Source organism: Phyllobates terribilis, unplaced genomic scaffold (genome assembly GCF_046119375.1).
Source record: "Phyllobates terribilis strain yellow unplaced genomic scaffold, ASM4611937v1 Scaffold_98__1_contigs__length_5973952, whole genome shotgun sequence".
NCBI classification, from domain to species: domain Eukaryota; kingdom Metazoa; phylum Chordata; class Amphibia; order Anura; family Dendrobatidae; genus Phyllobates; species Phyllobates terribilis.
This window is the reverse complement of record NW_027362858.1, coordinates 3,623,844-3,651,785: the sequence shown is the minus strand read 5'-3', so window position 1 is coordinate 3,651,785 and position 27,942 is coordinate 3,623,844. Positions and strand designations below refer to the sequence as shown.

General features: G+C 48.7%; 2 protein-coding genes across 9 annotated transcripts in view; both read left to right on the top strand.

Annotated features, from left to right (window-relative positions):
• Positions 1-8,098, top strand: part of LOC141198618 (uncharacterized) — a 216,215-nt gene extending 208,117 nt beyond the window's left edge. For 4 of the 5 annotated variants that reach the window (XM_073663053.1, XM_073663054.1, XM_073663051.1 and 1 more), the window contains one exon: positions 5,486-8,098. In XM_073663053.1, the coding sequence (XP_073519154.1) occupies positions 5,486-6,777 (1,292 nt within the window). In that variant the 3' untranslated portion in view covers positions 6,778-8,098. The remainder of the gene's footprint in view (positions 1-5,485) is intronic. The other variant, XM_073663055.1, reaches the window with a different exon arrangement.
• Positions 1-27,942, top strand: part of LOC141198608 (uncharacterized) — a 540,563-nt gene that overhangs the window by 426,941 nt on the left and 85,680 nt on the right. The gene's annotated exons all lie outside the window — the stretch shown is intronic.

Here is a 27,942-nt window from a genome sequence, read left to right as displayed (position 1 = left end):
TTATGTATATAATTCCACATGTGTTAATTCATAGTTTTGATGCCTTCAGTGTGAATGTACAATTTTCATAGTCATGAAAATACAGAAAAATGTTTAAATTTAGAGAAGGTGTGTCCAAACTTTTGGTCTGTACTGTATACCCGTGCCTTCGGAGATGAGTATATGGTGCGTATATATTCATAGAAGAGGCCTACAAAAGACATTCCTCTCAACACTATATACATCCAATCCCATCTTACATTGTCAAAAGCTTTTTCAGCATCTATTGCAGGTAAAGCTGGTGTTTCTCTCGTCCTTGGGTTAAAATTTATCTTGTCAAGTGTCAATAGTACTTTTCTAATGTTTATCGTGGCCGGTCTACCCTTGATGAAACCTGACTGTGTGCGTGATATTAGCTTTGGCATGATGGTGGCCAATCTATCTGCCATTATCTTGGAGAGTATTTTGTCAACATTTCTGAGAGAAATCGGTCTGTATGAGCCCGGGCCCATTGGGTCTTTTCCTGGTTTATGTAATAATTTGATATAGGCCATGACGCTTGAATTAATCATTCCTTTTCCCTCCAGTATGTCATTAAATAGATCTGTTAAAAGAGGGGCTATGTCTTCTATTAGCGTTTTGTAGAATTCACTTGTGTATTCATCTGAGCCTTGTGCTTTGCTGTTGTGGAGTTTTTTGATGGTGGTTATTTTCTCTTCTAGTGTGATTTTGGCGTTTAGGTGTTGTTTAAACTCATCTGTCAGTTTTGGTAGTTTAACCCTTTCTAGTAAAGTGCTATTTCCAAACTTTTCAGTAGAGGTGTTGCTATACAGATCTCTGTAAAAGGATCCTAGTCTTTCTGTTATTTTCCTGGGATGTTACCCTTCGAGTCCTTCAAACATTGGGGGCCTTGTACTGTTAACTTATTTCTCACCAGATTCGCCATCATTTTCCCTGATTTATTTCCATATTTGGATAAGTTAATTTCGAGATCCCGCTGGTATAATTGTTCCCTTTTTTCCACCCACACGATCTTTGTTCCTTCAACCACTTTTCCCTGTTATGTTTATTCATACTGGTTTGAAATTTGGTGTAGGCATCTCTAAGTTTCTCAGAGGCCTCCTCGAATTTTTTTTGAGTGTTTCTTTTTTTGCCACAGACATATGACATTATTCTGCCTCTTGTTACTGCTTTTACCATTTCCCATAGTCATTTATTATTTTCCCTATTCTCTTCGTTATCTATTAGAAAATCTGACCACTAATCCTTTTACTCTTAGGGTGAAGCCTTCATCATCTTTCAATAAGGAGGAGTATCTCCATAAAAAATCTGAACCTTTTGGCGTGTATCAGCTATATCTAACAGTATCAATGCATGATCAGATATTACTATGTTTTGCATCTGGGTCTCCTCTACCCTTCTTAGTATGTTTGCCGATATGAGAAAATAATCTATTCTGGATAGCGAGCCACACGCATGCGAATAGTGAGTGGACTCCCTATTCTGAGGGTGTAGTAGTCTCCATGCATCACCTAACCCCGTAGACAAACAAAATGGGTAAAACTCTATCCTGTCTTTTGGCGGTTTTGGTCGCCTTTTGATAGTTCTTCCTGTCCTCCTCAACATTGACCACCTAACTTAGAGCACCTCCCACTATTCTATTTGTGCCCAGATCTGCTATTACCGTTTTCTCCAGTTGATGGAAGAAGATTTTATTATTTGTATTTGGTGCATAGACATTGTATAAGCTATACGTTTCTCCCCTACAGGTAATGACAGAATATGAAGTCTACCGTCTTCTCCCACATAAGTTTCACTCATCTGCCCATTTATATTTTTATTCATTAATGTGAGCACCCCTGCTTTCTTATCAACCGATGATGCCCCGAAAACTTTACCCACCCACATTTTTTTCATTCTCCGGAAATCTTTTTTTTCTAAATGGGTTTCTTGGAGTAGAGCTACATCTGGCTTCAGGCGTTTCAGGTGACAAAGAATCATCATACGCTCTTGCGGAGAGCGTATCCTTTTAACATTCCATGAAATTATTCTCATAATTTTTTCCAACATTTTTTTGGGTTACCTTTTCCCCCAAGTGTCTGGTTTTTCTCCCCCATTTTTTCCCTTTTCTCCCCCTTTCCCTGCTTTCAGCTGCAACTGTTCAAGTGAGATAACGTGTGTAGATGAACCGCTCCAGGATTGTATTTTATTATAGATCCCTACAAACAAAACTTGGCTTTTTTAAACTCTAAACATGAACCAAACTTGATGACCATGTTAATAAATGACCCTAAGCTTATATACAGTATTTTAAGCTTCTTTGACTTCACTTCTTCCTGGTCAAATCTCCCTCACCACGGCACCTCCTGTATCATTTTATTTATTTATCTATCACCCCCTTTTTTTTGCCACATTTTCCTTTCAGATTGTTCCTATAGCCCCTCTTTTCAAATTATACCCTTATTATTGTCTCCCCCCCCTCCCCCAGACTCGTCCAACATATTACATGAAAATACAAAACATTCAGTACCCTCCTACCAGTTAGCCCTTAATGGATATTACTGGGGAGAGACCAAGATCTGGATGAGGCAAGGTGGTGAGACACTTGGAGGGTATATGTGAGGAATATCACAGAGTCTTATATAATCAACGTCCTGAGTAGACTCCCATATCTTTCCCCAAGAGTGCTTTTACTCACTGTCCCAACAGTTCTTTCTTTTCATGGGGTTTTTGATCTCCTGTCTTGCCTCTGCTTTCTCGGTGAATTTGATGAGGAGGGGGGTGATCACCCGATGTCTTCTTCAGGTGTTCCTTGCGACTCTCTAGGATCTGTTCTTCGTGCATAGGGGCTGTCCTGTTGTTGTAGATTCAAGATGTTATCCATGAACGCTTCCGCTGCTTTCGGATCTGTGAAGGGTCTGGAGGATGCATCCCACAGTCTTATATGAAGAATTGCTGGATATCTTAATTGAAAACGTATATTTTTGCTAAATAAGACTGAAAAGATTAAAGCAAAGGATCTGCGTTGTCTGGTTACTTCAGCTGAAAAGTCTTCAAATAGTGGAAGTTTTACCCCTCGGACCAACAGGGGCTGTCTGAGGCGGCGATATTTCTATATAATGTCATTTTTATCAGAAAAATCAAGATACTTTACTATTACTTGTCTTGGTCTTTTATTGTCCCCTTTCTCCATATTTCCTGGTGGACCAATGCGGTGCACCCTTTCAGATTTGCGTCCTGTTGTGATGTCCGGTGCTTTGGGTATGTCTATTTCACAGAGTTTTTTCAGCTCTTCATAGGGGAATGTCTCTGGCAGTCCCACTATTCCGAGATTACTCCTTCTGGATCTGTTCTTCAGGTTGTCTATTCAGTCTCTCAATACAACATTTTCTCTTGTAAGTCTAGCCAGACTCTCTTGATCAGTGTGCGCATCGTCCTCTATTGCAGATATCCTTGTTTCTATTCTGTTTATTTACTCAGTGGCCTCATGTAGCTGTTCCTGCATTGCCTGCAGTGCCTGTGTCACTGATTATTTCAAGGTATGTAATATCTCAGGTAATAGTTTATAGGCCACCTCCGAGGCCAGTCTCTTATAGTCCAATCTCAGTACCTGGGTGTCTCTGTTAGCATCGGTGCCAGTGTTCATGTGCGTCTCCAGCCTGCTTTCCTCTGCAGTGGCGCGAGTGTCTGCATGTACCAGCACCATGACACCTCCCTGAAAGCGCGGGCTGTCTTGTTTTTGGCATTGCTGCGCAGTAGATATCATTCCATGTAGGTGGGACGCGTGCCCCACCGTTCAGTCTTCCTGACTTGCCTGGTTACGGAGCCTATCGCCGCTATTTGTAGCCGGTACTTTAGTAAGGTCTGTGGAGGTGCCGGGAGCTCAGGAGTCATCCTCCCTACATTACCAGCGCTGGAACCAGAAGTCCTCAATTTTGCATTTCTTTTGGAAATCAAGATCCTAGAGTCTGGAGGAAGAGTGGACAGGCCACTATCCAAGCTGCTTGAGGTCTAGTGTGAAGTCAGTGATGGTTGGGGAGCCATCTCTTCTGCTGGTGTAGGTTCAATGTGTTTTATCAAGACCAAAGTCAGCGCAGCCGTCTACCAGGACATTTTACAGCACTTCATGCTTTCCTCTGCAGACAAGCTTTTTGGAGATGGAAATTTCATTCTCCAGCAGGACTTGGCACCTGTCCACACTGCCAAAAGTACCAATACCTGGTTTAAAAACAACAGTATCACGGTGCTTGATTGGCCAGCAAACTCGCCTGACCTTAACCCCATAAAGAATCAATGGGGTATTGTCAAGAGGAAGACGAGAGACACCAGACCCAACAATGGAGACGAGCTGAAGTCTGTTATCAAAGCCACCTGGCCTTCCATAACACCTCAGCAGTGCCACAGGCTGATTGCCTCCATGCACATTGATGCAGTAATTGATGCAAAAGGAGCCCCAACCAAGTATTGAGTGCATTTACTGAACATACATTTCATTAGGTCAACATTTCGGATTTTAAAATCATTTTTCAAGCTGGTGCTATAAAGTATTCTAATTTACTGAGATAATGACTTTTGTGTTTTCATTGGCTGTAAGCCATAGTCATCAACATTAACAGAAATAAACACTTGAAATAGATCACTCTATTTGTAATGACTCTATATACTATGAGTTTCACTTTTTGTATTGAAGAACTGAAATAAATTAACTTTTTGATGATATTCTAATTTAGTGAGATGCACCTGTATAAAACCAAGAGGCTTGGTTTTTATGACAGAAAATGTGTTGGTATTAATACAAACCGTATTGGAATCCCAAGGCTTTTCATTTCCGGAGCCCAGCCCGCCTAAACGTGTCAGCTTCCATTTTTACCATTATACCTCTGGAAGAACCTTTCCTCCAGCCACGGGGCAGCAGCAGCGGCTTTTTATGTTCTTATAGGTGTTGTGCCTACACACAACAGCCTTAGGTTAGTGCTATCATCGATTATAACCTATCCCTAACCAGGCGGAATTGCCCTATTTTGTATGCGCTTCTGTCCCTCTCCAGAGCTTTTCAGTCTATAGCAAAAGTGACTATTTTGATTCCACAGCCACTTTCTGGAAATTATCAAGAAGTGCATGTTGGAGAGTGAAAATTGCAAATGTGTCATTTTATTACCCAACACATAGTGCTCAGATTGTGCTCCAGGAGACACACACCGTAAATTAAGTGGGTTCTTCTCACAATAGTAATTCCAAATACATGGATGCTGAGTATGGTTTGGTCACACTGCAAGGCTCAGAAGCGAGGGGGAGATTTGACTTTGGGAGAGCGGATATTGCTGGATGGGTTTATGGAAGCCATGTTGCTTTTCAAGAGCCTTTATTAGACTATGAACTGTCATTGTCTTGGTGAATAATGTAATTTTTTAAAGAACATGCATTTTAAGGAGTGTTTGTAGAAATGTTCAAAAATATAAATTTTAAAGATATTTTATTTAAAATTAATAATTGTTTTTTTTCTTAGCAGATGATTATACCAGGAGAGCAGAGGGACAGCTGACAACTTCAATTTTTAAATCAGATGATCTCGAGATCCCACAGGATACAACTGAAGTGAATGCCATTACTACAGATATAACATCATCCCTTCACAGCAAAGATCTATCATCTGATCCTTTGAAACAGATCCTGTCTTCTGATTCATTATCAATTACTAAGGAAAATCAAAGTCACAAAATAAGCATTAAAAAACAAACTGCTTCTAAAGCAAAGAAGCCATTTTCACTTTCAGAACCTAGAAAAAGTTTTCCCCTCGAAAAATCTTTCCTTAAATATCAAAAAATTCACACAGCGGAGAATAGATTTTCTTGTTCCAAGTGTGGGAAATGTTTTAACCAGATATCAGATCTTGTTTCTCACCAGAGAATTCACACAGGGGAGAAGCCTTTTTCATGTTTAGAATGTGGGAAATGTTTTAACCGGAAAGCGCATCTTGATTGCCACCAGAGAACTCACACAGGGGAGAAGCCTTTTTCCTGTTCAGAATGTGGGAAATGTTTTAACCAGAAATCAAATTTTATGAAACATCAGAATACTCACACAGGGGAGAAGCCATTTTCCTGTTCAGATTGTGGGAAATGTTTTAATCAGAAATTAGATTTTGTTACTCACCAGAGAACTCACACAGGGGAGAAGCCTTTTTCATGTTCAGAATGTGGGAAATGTTTTAACCGGAAAGCGCATCTTAATAACCACCAGAGAATTCACACAGGGGAGAAGCCTTTTTCATGTTCAGAATGTGGGAAATGTTTTACAGACAAATCAAGTCTTATGAAACATCAGAATACTCACACAGGGGAGAAGCCATTTTCCTGTTCAGACTGTGGGAAGTGTTTTAATCAGAAATGTTTTAACCGGAAAGCACATCTTATTAACCACCAGAGAATTCACACAGGGGAGAAGCCTTTTTCCTGTTCAGAATGTGGGAAATGTTTTAATCAGAAATCAGATTTTGTTAAGCACCAGAGAATACACACAGGGGAGAAGCATTTTTCATGTTCAGAATGTGGGAAATATTTTAAACAGAAAGCTCATCTTGTTATCCACCAGAGAACTCACACAGGGAAGAAGCCTTTTTCCTGTTCAGAATGTGGGAAATGTTTTAACCAGAAATCAAATGTTGTTATACACCTAAGAACCCACACAGGGAAGAAGCCCTTTTCCTGTTCAGAATGTGGGAAATGTTTTACAGAGAAATCAAGTCTTATCAAACATCAGGGAACTCACACAGAGAAGAAGCCCCTTTTTCCAGCTTAGAATGTGGAAAATGTTTGACCAGAAATCCGATTTGGTTAAACACCAGAGAACCCACATAGCTGAGAAGCCTTTTCCATGTTCAAAATGTGGGAGATGTTTTGTGAATAAATAATCTCTTCTTGGTCACCAGAGAACTCATACTGGGGAGAAATCTTTTTCATGTTCAGAATGTTGGAAATGTTTTAACCGAAAATTGTATCTTCATAAAGGGGTTGTTCACTACTAGGACAACTCCTTCTCATTCCTCATGTTTGGCCTTGTTAAAATAAAAACACTCATACGCACCTCCCGTTCTGGCACTGTTCCATTGGTGTCACAACTTGCTTTCCCGGGGCTCACATAAAGTTGTTACATCACACAAGCTCTGTGCCCAATCAACGCCGCCTTCACTGTCCTCGCCTTTGGATGTATTGAACATCAACAGGAGGGACATAGCCTGGACATAGCACCAAGAGAATGCACACATTGAAAGCACTCTCGTCAGACTGTGTTCCTGGGGGAATTATAAGCAATTTACAGCCTCCAACATGACTTTCGATATGGGAAAGAAAGAAGAGATCAGAGGTTAGTCTGAGGTCCTCCACCTCTGTCAGCATGCCTGGTATGCCGCGTTTCTTATGGAAGGTCTTATCTTCCTGCTCCGGAGCTATTACTGCCTCACCTCAGCATGGAAAAAAAGCAGTCTAAACCCTCATGATGCCAGACAGCTCCAGCCTGTAAGTCCTGCAGCAATTTCTCTCTTAATGTAGGCCTCACAAGAAAACAGCTCCACAAATCTCCCTGTACGCTCACCAAAGCCCCCACTGTGCAGTGCTTGCTTCACAGGGACATTTACCTCCCAGCCACAGGTTATTCTGATGTGGGGAACAACATAACTTATTTGTATATCAGATTGTATCTATCCCTACTAAAGAAGATATGGAGCAATATATTCAGAGGCTGGAGACCACATACAATACTGAAACACGTCCCCTCACTTCTATCCTGTCACAGCTTACTGACAAGGTACAGAGATTAGAGGATAATGTCGTCCAGGTTAGAGGCCATCAAAATGCTCAGAAACTAACACTGGATCTTCACAGGCAGTAAATAAACCATCTGTTTAATATGGTTGATGATCAAGAAAATCACAATAATATCTGGATAAGGGGTATACCTGAAAGCATCAATGCACAAGCGATTATGCCAACACTGCGATCATTATTCAATAATATCCTTGGTGATCCTATTGATAAGGAGGTGGAGATTTATAAGGCGCACCGTACATTAGGCAATCATGGCCCAGATCCTGAGCGTCCAAGGGACATTACCTGTCGCATACATTTTTTCAATATAAAAGAGGCCATTGTGAGGAAAGCAGAGGAGTTGGGTCCTGGTGATTTCAATGGAAAACGCATATAATTGCTCACATATCTATCCTGAATGACACTTGCTAAAAGAAGGGTATTGAAACCACTACTTGATGCCCTCTGGGAAAATGGCCTGATGTACTCCTGGGGCTACCCATTCTAGCTGTAAATTTTCAAAGATCCAAGCAACATGAGACCTATTTGTGATGTCCTGGACATTCCATATATCTGACTGGCCACCTGCTCCACCATTGCCACAGAGAGTTCCAGCACGTCGCAGAAGGCGTTCAGTGGATCAGGAACTTGATGGTGATGCAGCCAGATGGAAAAGGAACCTGCCAATCATATGAGCTCCTGAAATGAATCTAGTCTTCCTTGATGAGAGAGACAGTTTTCAGATGATTACTTATTTCTTTAAGCATATAATTAGATACAGTTGTGCACAAAAGTTTACATACCCCGGCAGAATTTTTGCTTTCTTGGCCTTGTCTCAGAGAATATGAATGATAACAAAAAAACTTTTTCTCCACTCATGGCTATTGGTTGGATGAAGCCATTTATTGTCAAACTACTGTGTTTTCTCTTTTTTAAATCTTAATGACAACCAAAAACATCCAAATGACCCTGATCAAAAGTTCACATACCCCAGTTCTTAATACCGTGTATTGCCCCCTTTAACATCAATGACAGCTTGAAGTCTTTTGTGGTAGTTGTGGATGAGGTTTTTTATTTCCTCAGATGGTAAAGCTGCCCATTCTTCTTGGCAAAAAGCCTGCAGTTCCTGTAAATTCTTGGGCTGTCTAGCATGAATTGCGCGCTTGAGATCTCCCCAGAGTGACTCAATGATATTGAGGTCAGTAGACTGATATGGCCACTCCAGAACCTTCACTTTGTTCTGCTGTAGCCAATGACAGGTCGACTTGGCCTTGTGTTTTGGATGGTTGTCATGTTGAAACGTCCAAGTACATCCCATGTGCAGCTTCCGGGCTGATGAGTGAAAATTTATCTTCAGTATTTGCTGATAACGTGCTGCATTCATCTTTCCTTCAACTTTTACCAAGTTTCCTGTGCCTTTGTAGTTCACACATCCCCAAAACATCAGCGATCCAACTCTGTGCTTTACAGTAGGAAAGGTGTTCCTTTCATCATAGGCCTTGTTGACCTCTCTCCAAATGTAACGTTTATGGTTGTGGCCAAAAAGTTAAATTTTGGTCTCATCACTCCAAATTGCCTTGTTCCAGAAGTTTTGAGGCTTCTTTGGCGTATTCTAGGTGAGATACTTTGTGGCATTTGCGCAGTAATGGCTTTCTTCTGACGACTCATCCATGCAGCCCATTTTTCTTCACGTGCCTCCTTATTGTGCATCTTGAAACAGCCACACCGCTAGTTTTCAGAGTCCTGAATTTCAGATGATGTTATTTGTGGGTTTTTCTTTGCATCCAGAACAATTTTCCTTGCCGTTGTGGCTGAAATCTTTGTTCGTCTACCTTTGCTGTGTTATACAGTTCAACTACCTTTTTCCATAGATCCGTTGAAAATTCTTTTGCTTTCCCCATGACTCACAATCCAGAAATGTCAGTGCACACACACTGATTACAAGCAAACAGGTCACAGGTGAGGATGTTAATTCTGCTGGGGTATGTAAACTTTTGAGCAGAACTGTACCATTGCTACAGCAGTGGATACAAAAGGTCTAATATCCCTTATTTATAGGCAGTTACTGGCCCTATAGTTGGATAAATATCCTTTGATAGTTAAGACAAAATGGGAGGAGGATGTGGGTCCCTTATCTGAGGAGCAATGGGGGAAAATACTGAAATGACACCGAAACTTTCATTGTCGGAGTCACAAAGATTGTCCCGAATTCTTCTGATTCATAGGGTATATAGATCCCCAAGTATTTTATTTAAAATTGAAATACAAACGGATGACGCATGTCTTAGATGTGATCAAAATGACGCCCACCTGATACATATGATGTGGGAATGTGTAAATATTGGCGACTACTGGAATGGGGTGATCGCTCTTGTACTATCTGTATTTGGGATACAACTTCAGTTGGAACCTAAAATCTGTATCCTAGGACTCCTGGGAGAAGACGTAGACCCAGACTCCCATATAGCAATAGCTACCTCAAGAATATTATTCCAAGCCAGAAAGTTGTTGGCACTACATTGGATAGACAATTCTCCCCCAACGATAACAGAACTAAAATCCAGGATAAATAACACTCTATGCTTGGAAAGGGGATCTTATATTAAAGGAACGCTCTCAAGAAATCTATACACATATGGGAGCAATGGTTAATTACCCCAGGTATTGCTTCAGAAAACCTTCTCAGAAATACTATACTGGACCATTTGTACATTTCCTTATATTAAACCAGGAATTTATATCCTTATACCTAAGGTGTCAGCTAATAATAATTGTCTCAGTCCACACAATTGCCCCTTCTTAGATATATTCTTTTTCTTTTGATGTCCCAATAGGGAAAAAAATAAGCCGTCCGGAAGTATTCAGATATTTATGTACAAATGTAAAATTACTATTCCAAAACATTGTACTATAGAGTGATATTGGGATTTATATCATTGTAAACCGGTTCTTGTATTGTTTACTGGTTTTTCTTTCTTTTTATTTTTTTTGTCACAAAGTTTATTTAAAAAAAAACAAAATGTTGGTCTTTCTTTGTTTTGTTAAATAAAAATGATCTGATTGAAAAAAAGAAATGAGGGAAGGTCTTTACTAGATCAAACGTATACAAAATGCCAAGATCACATGTGAAGGTTCTCGTATGAATTCACAGATAAATGTGGTCTCTCATTGACAAGGAAGTTACATCCACGGATGCAAAGGACATACGTATCCAAAATAAAAGGATCACCAAGACTATAAATTCATAGCCCCACTGACATAGCGGAAGCATTTTGTTGCCATTGTAGCTCGCTATATAATATTCATGGACAACACCACGACATGCCGCCTAATATTCTTGAAACAAAAATTTATAAATATATTATGGACACTGCCGTTCCTTTCTTACAGACCCCTGAGCAGGAGATACTAGACTAAGCTTTCACTGAACAGGAGATATGAGAGGCCAATAAATCATTCCCTATCGGGAAGAGCCCTGGGCCAGATGGATTCAATAATAGATTTTGTAACATGTTTGCACCTCTGTTATTACCATTTTTAGCCAAAGTGCTCAATAATATCTCAGAAGACTCCCCGTTTTGCCCCCCAATCACTTAAGGCTCATATAATGGTTTCATCAAAGCCTGGAAAAGAACTAAATGCCTGCCCTAATATTCTTCCAATATCATTAAATAATGTAGACGTCAAAATATTCTCTAAAGTGATTACAACACGGCTCTCCCACTGTCTACCCTCAATTGTTAGCAACGATCAGGGCAGAGAAGCTCGTGATAATACAAATAAAACATTGTTAATTTCACATGCAATAAACAGGGGATCTCAATGTGCCTTGTTTCTGCCTACACTAAAGAAGCGTTCAACACAGTGCCTTGGTCTTTCTTGAAGAGCACCCTACCACAAATTAGGTTGGACTCTTTCTTGTTATCTAAAATTCTATCCTTCTACACTGACCCTAAAGTGATAGGGTAAACGGCCTACTATCTGACACATTTTCTATTAAAAAGGGGACGAGACAAGATTGTCCCTTATCACCTCTCCTATACACATTGGTGATGGAACATTTCGCGGTAGCATTACATACAAATCCAGATATTAGTGGAGTTACTATAGACTCACATCACTATAAACTAGCTCTATGCGCAGATGAGCTGTTGCTCTATGTTTCAAACCCAGTGATCTCATTTCTCTCTGTAATAAAGGAATTATAACTCGGCCATGTAAGCAATTTTAAAGTCAACTACTCTAAAACAGAGGCCATGAACATAACTTTTAACCCTGAACTGACACAATAACTAATTTCTAATTTCCCCTTTAAGTGGCAGAAAGACACAATTAAGTACCTGGGTATACAAATTCTGGGGAACTTGGATGATCTGTATATTTTAAATTATATCCCCCATCCTTGAACAAATGGTTAAAAATCGAATGAATTATAACTTGAAACCCTTGTCCTGGTTTGGTCGTATTAGTGTGATCAAAATGGACATTTTACCAGATCTTCTTTATATATTTCAGACCGTTCCGGTCTGCGTTCCTCAGACCTTTTTCTCCCGTCTCAACAATTCTAACAGCAAGTTTGTATGGGGAACATCGAGGCCTAGGATACGTGTTACAATATTGTGAAGAAACAGGAGGGAGGGTTAGGGAGCTGCAACGCTGAATCCAAACAGGGTGAAGATAGTCCACTGAAGGGTGCCGGTCCGGCTGGTGAGCACAGACATATGAAGAAAACGAAAAGGAGAAAATCAGCACTCCAACAGGTAAAATATGAAAAAAATGTATTGGATCATTTAAAAAAAAAAAAAAAAATGTAAAATTCTTATGCGCTTCTGGCGCTAGGGTTGTGTCCTTAGTTATAGCAGATGAGAAAAGGACAATGAAGTCATATATATATATATACAGGCACAATGGAGACACATGACACGAAATGAGAAATCAATTAGACATGCAAAAGGTGTGAAGAAAATCCCGGCCACAGTTCACATTGAAGGCAACGAGATCAAATACAGACAAGATGATCATTGCAAGCGTCACACAACAAGCCAGAAATGCAAAACACCATGATGGTGAAAAATAAGATAGAATTAGACCTCATCCTCTTATTCATGCATATCCGTATCCCCCTCTGTATATAAACTGTTTATTGCAGGACATTTGTGTGAAGACCACCGGTGTTAGTTGCCAGGGATTATCCCATATAGGAACACAACACCGGGATTAAGTGTACAGGTGTGAGATCACAGGGTCAGAACATCGCAAATGCCATCAACTATAGCAACGGAAGGTGGAAGGATATACTGATTATAGAGGGACAGGAACATGTATACTGTACATGAGATGGATGATAGATTCAGTATAGAGCATCGCAATAACAATGTCCAATAAACAGAGAAAACGCATCAGTGTCTAAATTGTGAATAGAAATATTGTTCTTATCGATCTGACACGTAAAAATATAATATAAAATAATATGCACAATAACCAATATGGAGAAACTATAAACCTATAACAATGAACATATAGAGGGGAAAAAATTATGCAAATCAAAATTGAGGAAATCCACCCGCATCTGATCTGGTGCAAAGTATAATATCCTGGCAAAGGATCATAGAGCCGCAGATATACCGAGCATTATCTGTCATATCAACGGGAGGCAAATAGATGCATCATTGTAAAACAGACAAGAACAAGTACAGAACACTGGTGAGATTACTGTGGAGCATTGTAATGGCGAATCAGATTACTGTGGAGCATTGTAATGGCGAATCAGATTACTGTGGAGCATTGTAATGGCGAATCAGATTATTGTGGAGCATTGTAATGGCGAATCAGATTACTGTGGAGCATTGTAATGGCGAATCAGATTACTGTGGAGCATTGTAATGGCGAATCAGATTATTGTGGAGCATTGTAATGGCGAATCAATTACTGTGGAGCATTGTAATGGCGAATCAGATTAGATGGAGCGTACAAATCCATGATATCCAAGAGCTGGATGTATAACAGATCAATGGCAATGGGAGACGTCTGCATAGAGTCTGATGGAGAACCTGATCGTGAGGCTATAGATGGAGCAAGCATTTCTATCTGTATCAACGAAAAACAGGTAATTACATTATAATAAAACTCACAAAAACAAATATCTGATGCAGAACTGAATCGTGAAGCTGTGGATGTAGCGGGAATTTCTATCTGTATCAACGAAAAACAAATCATTGGATTATATTGCGAAAAAACTGACAAAAATAAATATATGAGAAATGGAAGATAAATAAGCTGCAGAACATTGAATGGAAATACTCCGTCATTGCTGAAAAATCTATAAGATATTTGCATCATTTATGTGCGTTCTGCGAAGATGAATCAGCGATGATAGCGCAATATACAGAAAGGAAAATAAGTACACCGGCAAATAATAACCGGAAAAACACAAAATAAATTCAGAAAACCTGGAATGTCACCATATAGATGTCTGCTGGGAATAAACCAGTATGAATTTCATCAATAGATGTAAAACCGGTCATTGCGGAAATTCATTACCCGAAGGGTATTTAGTATTTACACGTCAGATCCAGAAGGCTTCACGCATATTAAGGTGTTTCTGTCTGTTTCCACCCCTTACCGGATAATTAACTTTTTCAAGACCAAAGAAAGAACAATGTGTGAGATCATTATTCTCTATGGACACAAAATGTTTTGATGCCCCGGAGTATGTGCTATTAGAACTGTTGATATATGAAATCTGCTCCGGTGCTCTCTATGAATCCTACCAATTTGTATAAAACAATGTTGTCCACTATTCTGGAGGAAGGCATTTATTTGTCGGCGTTTAATAACAAAATTCAGCGCTGGCTGTTACCTGATTATCCCATTTTTCATGGGCTCCCCAAAACACACAAGGTTATCTCCCCCCCACCCTTCGCCCTATTATCTCGGGTATGGGTTCATTGAATGAGAATTTAAGCCAATGGCTGGTGAACATTTGTATCCTCTGGTTATTCAAACACCAGGCTATGTGAAAGATACTACGTCTGTCCTGAGGGTTTTTGACAGGTTTGTGTGGCAGGAAGAATATAGGTTTGTCACCAGTAATGTTGTCAACCTGTATTCCTCCATCCCTCACGCATTGGCCATCATTGCTGTTCAACACCATTTAAATAAATATAGTGGATATTCTGTGAATTTAAAAAGGTTCATTATAACATAAAATATTTGTTGTCCCACAACAATTTTATGTTTGATTCTAAATATTATTTACAAGTACTTGGAGCCCCCATGGGCTCCAAATTCTCACCATCTTTGGCTTTTCTGTACATGTCGTGGTGGGAAGAAATCTACATTTTTTCTGATGATAATCCATTTTTTTAGCACATTTATTTGTTTGGTAGATATGCTGATGATGTACTTTTGGTATGGAGAGGTGACCCCCAGTTAGTGTCACAATTTGTTTTGTATTTGAATTCTTATTCCTTAAATTTAAAATTCACTGTCAGTGAACCTTTGATTTCCACTCCATTTCTGGATATTTTCCTGACAGGGATAGTAACATCTCATAAAGTGGACACCACACTCTATAGAAAACCTTTGTCAGGCAACACATTACAGTAATGTGTCTTCCAATTCTCAACTTACTCTATACAGTTCGCAGAGATGACTCAGTATAGGTGGAGGGAAGCACTCCCGATGCCGTTCAGCGAATGTGACCCGTGCTACACAAACTATGTAACTTCCAACATAAGTACTGATCCATCCTCTGTGGATTCTTTTATGCCTAAGTGAGACCTGCCCATATACCCCCTGTGATGACATCACGGGGGCTAGTCTCCAGCCTTCATATTTTTATTAGATATCTTTTTTTTTGCAATAACTTATCGTGGGTTGATCGTAGAGGCCCGAAAGTGATACCATATTTTCCGTTATGATTTTACCTTTCTCCAGAGACCACACACGGTATAGCTGCCGTCTTCTATTTTGTAACTTTTGCGCCACAGCTCCCTAGAGGGGCTTACAGCGACGGTTAAATATCCATATTGTTCCTTAGCGGACCCTGCCACCCAAAATATAGGCCCCATTATTATCGGACATATGGAACTTTAGTTATTTCATATCGGCTTTTGGCCGTCTGCAGGCCTTTGTTACATTCCCTTTCAAGCACTGGGAATACAACCTTCTCAGTTAGCTGTAAATCTATCACAAGCCTGTGTTAATTGGGTTTGGTAGCAGCTTTTGGGCCAGCATTTGCTTGCAAGGCCCTTCTCATGTGTGTGTTGATTTGCATAGAGATCACTGGCCAAAGTGTCAGCTCTTCTCCCATGGACAATTACTATAGGGGAGGAGAGAAGAAGAGTCTGAGAGAGAGACTTCTTAATATCTATGACAGGGGAGAAGAAAAAGATTTTCAATACTTCCATGACAATCTGTTTTTCATTGATACAGATAGAAATGCTTGCTATACCTATAGCCTCACGATCAGGTTTTCCATCAGACTCTATGCAGACGTCTCCCATTGCCATTGATCTGTTATACATTCAGCTCTTGGATATCATGGATTTGTACATTCCATCTAATCTGATTCACCATTGCAATGTTCTACATTAATCTCACCAGTGTTTTGTACATACTTGTTTTGTCTGTTTTACAATGATGCATCTATTTGCCTCCCGTTGATATGACTGATAATGCTCGGTATATCTGCAGCTCTATGATCCTTTGCCAGGATATTATACTTTGCACCAGATCAGATGCGGGTATATTTCCTAACATCGGTGGTTTTCACACGAATTTCCTGCAATAAACAGTTTATATACAGGGTGGGATACAAATATGCATGAACAAGAGTATGAGGTTTAATTCTATGTTCCTTGTATGTAGTATTATTTGGTCACTATCTGGTGGTAATATGTGGTCTGGTCATGGTGTGGTGGTATTTGCTCCTTGTATGTAGTATTATTTGGTCACTATGTGGTGATAATATGTGGTCTAGTCATGGTGTGTCAGTATTCTTTGTATGTGGTATTATTTGGTCACTTTGTGGTGGTAATATGTAGTCCGGCCATGGTGTGACGGTTTTTGTCCATTTGTATGTGATATTATTTGAAAAAATGTATGTGACACATTCCCTTAAAGAAAAATAAAGAAAAATATACCTAAATAGAGTACTGGATATTTTAAGAAATGTTTAATAGGTTAGAGTAGAGTAGGGCCCGGACAGAAGAGTTTACCTTGTCGTGGCGGCGGCTTACAAAATCTTTTGGCCAAACAAAAGCTGCTGCTATGTATGTGATATGGTGTTCCATGGGAACTGTTAGGGTATGTGCACATGGACAGGAGCCACTGTGGGTTTGACACTGCGTGCTTATGCAGCATCAAACCTGCAGCGGCCAGGTGTTACAGCATAATGGATAGGATTTCTAGAAATCCCATGTCCACTATGGGACTCTGTGCACCTATGGATCACCTACGGAAACTGACATGCGTCGCGTCTTTCAGACCCGCAACATGTCAATTTGTCTTGCGGGTCCACATGTGGACTTTCTCCACAGAATAACATTTATGAAGAAACTCCGCATGTACAAAAAAACAAATCGCGCCACTCAATTGCATAAAATGAGGGCAGAAGCCGCACGACTATCCCGCAGCTTCGGGGCCACAGGCGTCTCCTGAGCGTGGGCACATACACTTAATGTGTGATTGATAAGGATGTGGTGCAGAAATGGAGTTTTTCCAAGAGTGGGCGGTGTGACTGTGGAAGGTTCGAGGAGTCGAGGTGGAGCTGGGGTGGAGCCTGGGCGGAGCCTCAAGGGTGCCCGAAATTTTTTTGCCAGTATGGGGTCTGAAATTACTGGTGGCAGCCCTGCACACATATACATGCACTCATATACTAATCTTTTATGATATTAAGGTCTTCTGGAGAGGGCTGTAGAGCCCACTGTGGAGGAGGGGACACAGCAGGCAGGACTGATTTCAGCTTTCTGCCCCTGCGTGCTGTCCGATGCTGTGGACTCTCCTCCCCCCTCTTTGAGGAAATGCTGCTGGCAAAAGAACAGCAGGAGGCAGAAGACCCCCTGTAAGACCCTGCAGGAGGACAGACACAGCAGCCAATGAGCGCTCTCATCAGTCTGATGGGGAAGTATTCATTGGCCAGCAGCCTCTCTCCTGCATGACATGCCCCATTTTTCAATGCCCGCACTCTGCCCAGGGTATCAAAAATCATTATGGGTGGACGGGGTTAAGCAGCATCAGCCCTCAGTCAAGGGGCCCCATAGCAGCTGCGTGGTCTACTGCCTGAGCACTGCGCCCCTTCCTGCATGGGCCCCCCTTCACCTCTGGGCCCGGGTGCAGCTGCATCGGCGGTGTGTCCACCCCTGGCTGAACCCCTTGCTGCGGCTCTGAACAAATGTAATATTATTTACACACAAACGAGCGGTAAAGAAATCAGTGACACACCTGTGGGATAAGAACGTAAGAACGTCCATTACACCCTCAGATGACTTCCCTCGTGGGTACAGTGTCCGAAATGGGGTCACTTTAGGGGGTCGTATGTTCTTCACACCTCGAGGGCTTTGCTATTGGCCGCTCCGTACACCTCATATACAAGCAGCTCCGCTCCGTACACCTCGTACACACAGCTCCGCTCCGTAAGCCCCGTACACGCGCGGCTCAGCTCCGTAAGCCCCGTACACGCGCGGCTCAGCTTCGTACGCCCCGTACATGCGCGGCTCAGCTCCGTACGCCCCGTACACGCGCGGCTCAGCTCCGTACACCCCGTACACGCGCGGCTCAGCTCCGTACGCCCCGTACACGCGCGGCTCAGCTAAGTACGCCCCGTACACGCGCGGCTCAGCTCCGTACATCCCGTACACGCGCCGCTCAGCTCCGTACGCCCCGTACACGCGCGGCTCAGCTAAGTACGCCCCGTACACGCGCGGCTCAGCTCCGTACGCCCCGTACACGCGCGGCTCAGCTCCGTACGCCCCGTACACGCGCGGCTCAGCTCCGTACGCCCCGTACACGCGCGGCTCAGCTCCGTACGCCCCGTACACGCGCGGCTCAGCTCCGTACGCCCCGTACACGCGCGGCTCAGCTCCGTACGCCCCGTACACGCGCGGCTCAGCTCCGTACGCCCCGTACACGCGCGGCTCAGCTCCGTACGCCCCGTACACGCGCGGCTCAGCTCCGTACGCCCCGTACACGCGCGGCTCAGCTCCGTACGCCCCGTACACGCGCGGCTCAGCTCCGTACGCCCCGTACACGCGCGGCTCAGCTCCGTACGCCCCGTACACGCAAGGCTCCGCTCCGTACACCTCGTACACGCACGGCTCTGCTCCGTACACCTCGTACACACGCGCGGCTCCGCTCCGTACACCTCGTACACGCACGGCTCTGCTCAGTATACCTCGTAAACGCGCGGCTCCGCTCCGTACACACTAGGCTCCGCTCCGTACACCTCGTACACGCACGGCTCCGCTCCGAACACCTCGTACACACACGGCTCTGCTCCGTATGCCTCGTACACACACGGCTCTGCTCCGTACGCCTCGTACACACACGGCTCTGCTCCGTACGCCTCGTACACACACGGCTCTGCTCTGTACGCCTCGTACACACGCGGCTCTGCTCTGTATACCTCGTTCATGCGCGGCTCCGCTCCATACACACTAGGCTCCGCTCCGTACACCTTGTACACACAGGGCTCTGCTTCGTACGCCTCGTACAAACGCGGCTCTGCTCAGTACACCACGTACACACGCGGCTCTGCTCTGTACACCTCGTACACGCGCGTCTCTGCTCCGTACACCTCGTACACGCGTGGCTCTGCTCCGTACACCTCGTACACGCGTGGCTCCGCTCCGTACACACTAGGCTCCGCTCCGTATACCTCGTACACGCACGGCTCCGCTCCGTACACCTCGTACACACATGGCGCTGCTCCGTACGCCTCGTACACACACAGCTCTGCTCCGTACACCATGTATACAAGCGGCTCTGCTCAGTATACCTCGTACATGCACGGCTCCGATCCGTACACCTCGTACACACACGGCTCTGCTCCGTACGCCTCGTACACACGCGGCTCTGCTCCATACACCTCGTACACACACGGCTCTGCTCAGTGCACCTCGTACATGCACGGCTACGCTCCGTACACCTCGTACACACATGGCTCAGGTCCGTACGCCTCGTACACACGCGGCTCCGCTCCGTACCCCTCGTACACGCGCGGCTCCGCTCCGTACACCTCGTACACACGCGGCTCCGCTCCGTACACCTCGTACATACACGGCTCTGCTCCGTACGCCTCGTACACACGCGGCTCTGCTCCGTACACCTCGTACACACGCGGCTCTGCTCAGTATACCTCGTACATGCGTGGCTCCGCTCCGTACACACTAGGCTCCGCTCTGTACACCTCGTACACGCACGGCTCCGCTCCGAACACCTCGTACACACACGGCTCTGCTCCGTACGCCTCGTACACACACGGCTCTGCTCCGTACACACACGGCTCTGCTCCGTACACCTCGTACACGCGGCTCTGCTTCGTACACCTCGTACACACGCGGCTCTGCTCCGTACACCTCGTACACACGTGGCTCCGCTCCGTACACCTCGTACACACACGGCTCCGCTCCGTACACCTCGTACACGCTCGGCTCCGCTCCGTACACCTCGTACACGCTCGGCTCCGCTCCGTACACCTCGTACACGCGGCTCCGCTCCGTACACCTCGTACACACGCGGCTCCGCTCCGTACGCCTCGTACACACGCGGCTCCGCTCCGTACGCCTCGTACACACGCGGCTCCGCTCCGTACGCCTCGTACACGCGCGGCTCCGCTCCGTACACCTCGTACACTCGCGGCTCCGCTCCGTACACCTCGTACACACACGGCTCTGCTCCGTACGCCTCGTACACACGCGGCTCTGCTCCGTACACCTCGTACACACGCGGCTCTGCTCCGTACACCTCGTACACACGCGGCTCTGCTCAGTATACCTCGTAAACGCGCGGCTCCGCTCCGTACACACTAGGCTCCGCTCCGTACACCTCGTACACGCACGGCTCCGCTCCGAACACCTCGTACACACACGGCTCTGCTCCGTACGCCTCGTAAACACACACGGCTCTGCTCCGTACGCCTCGTACACACACGGCTCTGCTCCGTACACCTCGTACACGCGGCTCTGCTTCGTACACCTCGTACACACGCGGCTCTGCTCCGTACACTTCGTACACACGCGGCTCTGCTCCGTACACCTTGTACACACGCGGCTCCGCTCCGTACACCTCGTACACGCACGGCTCCGTTCCGTACACCTCGTACACGCTCGGCTCCGCTCCGTACACCTCGTACACACATGGCTCCGCTCCGTACACCTCGTACACACGCGGCTCCGCTCCGTACACCTCGTACACACACGGCTCCGCTCCGTACACCTCGTACACACGCAGCTCCGCTCCGTACACCTCGTACACACGCAGCTCTGCTCCGTACACCTCGAACACACGCGGCTCCGCTCCGTACGCCTCGTACACACGCGGCTCCGTACACCTCGTACACGCGCGGCTCCGCTCCGTACGCCTCGTACACGCGCGGCTCTGCTCCGTAGACCTCGTACACACGCGGCTCTGCTCCGTAGACCTCGTACACACGCGGCTCCGCTCCGTACACCTCGTACACACGCGGCTCCGCTCCGTACACCTCGTACACACACGGCTCCGCTCCGTACACCTCGTACACACGCAGCTCCGCTCCGTACACCTCGTACACACGCAGCTCTGCTCCGTACACCTCGAACACACGCGGCTCCGCTCCGTACGCCTCGTACACACGCGGCTCCGTACACCTCGTACACGCGCGGCTCCGCTCCGTACGCCTCGTACACACGCGGCTCCGCTCCGTACACCTCGTACACGCGCGGCTCCGCTCCGAACACCTCATACACACGCGACTCCGCTACGTACACCTCGTACACACGCGGCTCCGCTCCGTACACGTCGTACACACGCGGCTCTGCTCCGTACACCTCGTACACACGCGGCTCCGCTCCGTACACCTCGTACATGCGCGGCTCTGCTCCGTACACCTCGTACACACGCGGCTCTGCTCCGTACACCTCGTACACACGCGGCTCCGCTCCGTACACCTTGTACACACGCGGCTCCGCTCCGTACACCTCGTACACACACGGCTCCGCTCCGTATACCTCGTACACGCGCGGCTCCGCTCCGTACACCTCGTACACGCACGGCTCTGCTCCGTACGCCTCGTACAAACGCGGCTCTGCTCCGTACACCTCGTACACACGCGGCTCTGCTCAGCATACCTCGTACACGCGCGGCTCCGCTCCGTACACATTAGGCTCCGCTCCGTACACCTCGTACACGCACGGCTCCGAACACCGCGTACACACACGGCTCTCTCCGTACGTCTCGCACACACACGGCTCTGCTCCGTACGCCTCGTACACACACGGCTCTGCTCCGTACGCCTCGTACACACACGGCTCTGCTCCGTACACCTCGTACACACGCGGCTCCGCTCCGTACACCTTGTACACAAGCGGCTCTGCTCTGTACACCTCGTACACACACTGCTCCGCTCCGTACGCCTCGCACACACACGGCTCTGCTCCGTACACCTCGTACACGCACGGCTCTGCTCCGTACGCCTCGTACACACACGGCTCTGCTCTGTACGCCTCGTACACACGCGGCTCTGCTCCGTATACCTCGTTCATGCGCGGCTCCGCTCCGTACACACTAGGCTCCGCTCCATACACCTTGTACGCACACGGCTCTGCTCCGTACGCCTCGTACACGCTCGGCTCCGCTCCGTACACCTCGTACACGCTCGGCTCCGCTCCGTACACCTCGTACACGCGGCTCCGCTCCGTACACCTCGTACACACGCGGCTCCGCTCCGTACGCCTCGTACACACGCGGCTCCGCTCCGTACGCCTCGTACACACGCGGCTCCGCTCCGTACGCCTCGTACACGCGCGGCTCCGCTCCGTACACCTCGTACACTCGCGGCTCCGCTCCGTACACCTCGTACACACACGGCTCTGCTCCGTACGCCTCGTACACACGCGGCTCTGCTCCGTACACCTCGTACACACGCGGCTCTGCTCCGTACACCTCGTACACACGCGGCTCTGCTCAGTATACCTCGTAAACGCGCGGCTCCGCTCCGTACACACTAGGCTCCGCTCCGTACACCTCGTACACGCACGGCTCCGCTCCGAACACCTCGTACACACACGGCTCTGCTCCGTACGCCTCGTAAACACACACGGCTCTGCTCCGTACGCCTCGTACACACACGGCTCTGCTCCGTACACCTCGTACACGCGGCTCTGCTTCGTACACCTCGTACACACGCGGCTCTGCTCCGTACACTTCGTACACACGCGGCTCTGCTCCGTACACCTTGTACACACGCGGCTCCGCTCCGTACACCTCGTACACGCACGGCTCCGTTCCGTACACCTCGTACACGCTCGGCTCCGCTCCGTACACCTCGTACACACATGGCTCCGCTCCGTACACCTCGTACACACGCGGCTCCGCTCCGTACACCTCGTACACACACGGCTCCGCTCCGTACACCTCGTACACACGCAGCTCCGCTCCGTACACCTCGTACACACGCAGCTCTGCTCCGTACACCTCGAACACACGCGGCTCCGCTCCGTACGCCTCGTACACACGCGGCTCCGTACACCTCGTACACGCGCGGCTCCGCTCCGTACGCCTCGTACACGCGCGGCTCTGCTCCGTAGACCTCGTACACACGCGGCTCCGCTCCGTACACCTCGTACACACGCGGCTCCGCTCCGTACACCTCGTACACACACGGCTCCGCTCCGTACACCTCGTACACACGCAGCTCCGCTCCGTACACCTCGTACACACGCAGCTCTGCTCCGTACACCTTGTACACACGCGGCTCTGCTCCGTACACCTCGTACACGCACGGCTCCGCTCCGTACACCTCGTACACGCTCGGATCCGCTCCGTACACCTCGTACACACATGGCTCCGCTCCGTACACCTCGTACACACGCGGCTCCGCTTCGTATACCTCGTACACACACGGCTCCTCTCCGTATACCTCGTACACACGCGGCTCCGCTCCGTATACCTCGTACACACGCAGCTCCTCTCCGTACACCTCGTACACACGCAGCTCTGCTCCGTACACCTCGTACACGCTCAGCTCTGCTCCCTACACCTCGTACACGCTCGGCTCCGCTCCGTACACCACGTACACACGCAGCTCTGCTCCGTACGCCTCGTACACGCTCGGCTCCGCTCCGTACGCCTCGTACACGCGCGGCTCCGCTCCGTATACGCCTCGTACACGCTCGACTCCGCTCCATACACCTCGTACACACGCGGCTCTGCTCCGTACACCTCGTACACGCTCGGCTCTGCTCCGTACACCTCGTACACGCTCGGCTCCGCTCCGTACACCACGTACACACGCGGCTCTGCTCCGTACACCTCGTACACGCGCGGCTCTGCTCCGTACGCCTCGTACACGCTCGGCTCTGCTCCGTACGCCTCGTACACGCTCGGCTCTGCTCCGTACGCCTCGTACACGCTCGGCTCTGCTCCGTACGCCTCGTACACGCTCGGCTCTGCTCCGTACGCCTCGTACACACGCGGCTCAGCTCCGTACGCCTCGTACACGCGCGGCTCCGCTCCGTACGCCTCGTACACACGCGGCTCCGCTCCGTACACCTCGTACACGTGCGGCTCCGCTCCGTACACCTCGTACACTTGCGGCTCCGCTCCGTACACCTCGTACACACGGCTCTGCTCCGTACGCCTCGTACACACGCGACTCTGCTCCGTACGCCTCGTACACACACGGCTCTGCTCAGTATACCTCGTACACACGCGGCTCTGCTCAGTATACCTCGTACACGCGCGGCTCCGCTCCGTACACCTCGTACACTCGCGACTCCGCTCCGTACACCTCGTACACACACGGCTCTGCTCCGTACGCCTCGTACACACGCGGCTCTGCTCCGTACGCCTCGTACATACGCGGCTCTGCTCAGTATACCTCGTACACGCGTGGCTCCGCTCCGTACACACTAGGCTCCGCTCCATACACCTCGTACACGCACGGCTCCGCTGCGAACACCTCGTACACACACGGCTCTGCTCCGTACGCCTCGTACACACACGGCTCTGCTCCGTACGCCTCGTACACACACGGCTCTGCTTCGTACACCTCGTACACACGCAGCTCTGCTCAGTATACCTCGTACACGCGTGGCTCCGCTCCGTACACACTAGGCTCCGCTCCGTACACCTCGTACACGCACGGCTCCGCTCCGAACACCTTGTACACACACGGCTCTGCTCCGTACGCCTCGTACACACACGGCTTTGCTCCGTACGCCTCGTACACACACAGCTCTGCTTCGTACACCTCGTACACGCGGCTCTGCTTCGTACACCTCGTACACACGCGGCTCTGCTCCGTACACCTCGTACACACGCGGCTCTGCTCCGTACACCTTGTACACACGCGGCTCCGCTCCGTACACCTCGTACACGCACGGCTCCGCTCCGTACACCTCGTACACGCTCGGCTCCGCTTCGTACACCTCGTACACACATGGCTCCGCTCTGTACACCTCGTACACACGCGGCTCTGCTCCGTACACCTCGTACACGCACGGCTCCACTCCGTACACCTCGTACACGCTCGGCTCCGCTCCGTACACCTCGTACACACATGGCTCCGCTCTGTACACCTTGTACACACGCGGCTCCGCTACGTACACCTCGTACACACGCGGCTCCGCTCCGTACGCCTCGTACACTCGCGGCTCCGCTCCGTACGCCTCGTACACGCGCGGCTCCGCTCCGTACGCCTCGTACACGCGCGGCTCCGCTCCGTACGCCTCGTACACGCGCGGCTCCGCTCCGTACGCCTCGTACACGCGCGGCTCCGCTCCGTACACCTCGTACACACGCGGCTCTGCTCCGTACACCTCGTACACGCGCAGGTCCGCTCCGTACACACTAGGCTCCGCTCCGTACACCTCGTACACGCACGGCTCCGCTCCGAACACCTCGTACACACACGGCTCTGCTCCGTACGCCTCGTACACACACGGCTCTGCTCCGTACACCTCGTAGACGCGGCTCTGCTTCGTACACCTCGTACACACGCGGCTCTGCTCCGTACACTTAGTACACACGAGGCTCTGCTTCGTACACTTCGTAAACACGAGGCTCCGCTCCGTATACCTCGTACACACGCAGCTCCGCTCCGTACACATCGTACACACGCAGCTCTGCTCCGTACACCTCGTACACACGCGGCTCCGCTCCGCACACCTCGTACACACGCGGCTCCGCTCCGTACGCCTCGTACACACGCGGCTCTGCTCCGTACGCCTCGTACACACGCGGCTCTGCTCCGTACACCTCGTACACACGTGGCTCTGCTCCGTACACCTCGTACACACGCGGCTCCGCTCCGCACACCTCGTACACGCTCGGCTCCGCTCCGTACACCTCGTACACACATGGCTCCGCTCCGTACACCTCGTACACACGCGGCTCCGCTCTGTACACCTCGTACACACACGGCTCCGCTCTGTACACCTCGTACACACACGGCTCCGCTCCGTATACCTCGTACACACGCAGCTCCGCTCCGTACACATCGTACACACGCAGCTCTGCTCCGTACACCTCGTACACACGCGGCTCCGCTCCGCACACCTCGTACACACGCGGCTCCGCTCCGTACGCCTCGTACACACGCGGCTCTGCTCCGTACGCCTCGTACACACGCGGCTCTGCTCCGTACACATCGTACACACGCAGCTCTGCTCCGTACACCTCGTACACACGCGGCTCCGCTCCGCACACCTCGTACACACGCGGCTCCGCTTCGTACACCTCGTACACACACGGCTCTGCTCCGTACGCCTCGTACACACGCGGCTCTGCTCCGTACACCTCGTACACACGCGGCTCTGCTCAGTATACCTCGTACACGCGTGGCTCCGCTCCGTACACACTAGGCTCCGCTCCATACACCTCGTACACGCACGGCTCCGCTGCGAACACCTCGTACACACACGGCTCTGCTCCGTACGCCTCGTACACACACGGCTCTGCTCCGTACGCCTCGTACACACACGGCTCTGCTTCGTACACCTCGTACACGCGGCTCTGCTTCGTACACCTCGTACACACGCAGCTCTGCTCAGTATACCTCGTACACGCGTGGCTCCGCTCCGTACACACTAGGCTCCGCTCCGTACACCTCGTACACGCACGGCTCCGCTCCGAACACCTCGTACACACACGGCTCTGCTCCGTACGCCTCGTACACACACGGCTTTGCTCCGTACGCCTCGTACACACACAGCTCTGCTTCGTACACCTCATACACGCGGCTCTGCTTCGTACACCTCGTACACACGCGGCTCTGCTCCGTACACTTCGTACACACGCGGCTCTGCTCCGTACACCTTGTACACACGCGGCTCCGCTCCGTACACCTCGTACACGCACGGCTCCGCTCCGTACACCTCGTACACGCTCGGCTCCGCTCCGTACACCTCGTACACACATGCCTCCGCTCTGTACACCTCGTACACACGCGGCTCTGCTCCGTACACCTCGTACACGCACGGCTCCACTCCGTACACCTCGTACACGCTCGGCTCCGCTCCGTACACCTCGTACACACATGGCTCCGCTCTGTACACCTCGTACACACGCGGCTCCGCTCCGTACGCCTCGTACACTCGCGGCTCCGCTCCGTACGCCTCGTACACGCGCGGCTCCGCTCCGTACGCCTCGTACACTCGCGGCTCCGCTCCGTACACCTCGTACACACGCGGCTCTGCTCCGTACACCTCGTACACGCGCAGGTCCGCTCCGTACACACTAGGCTCCGCTCCGTACACCTCGTACACGCACGGCTCCGCTCCGAACACCTCGTACACACACGGCTCTGCTCCGTACGCCTCGTACACACACGGCTCTGCTCCGTACACCTCGTAGACGCGCGGCTCTGCTCCGTACACCTCGTACACACGCGGCTCCGCTCCGTACACCTCGTACACACACGGCTCTGCTCCGTACACCTCGTACACACGCGGCTCTGCTCCGT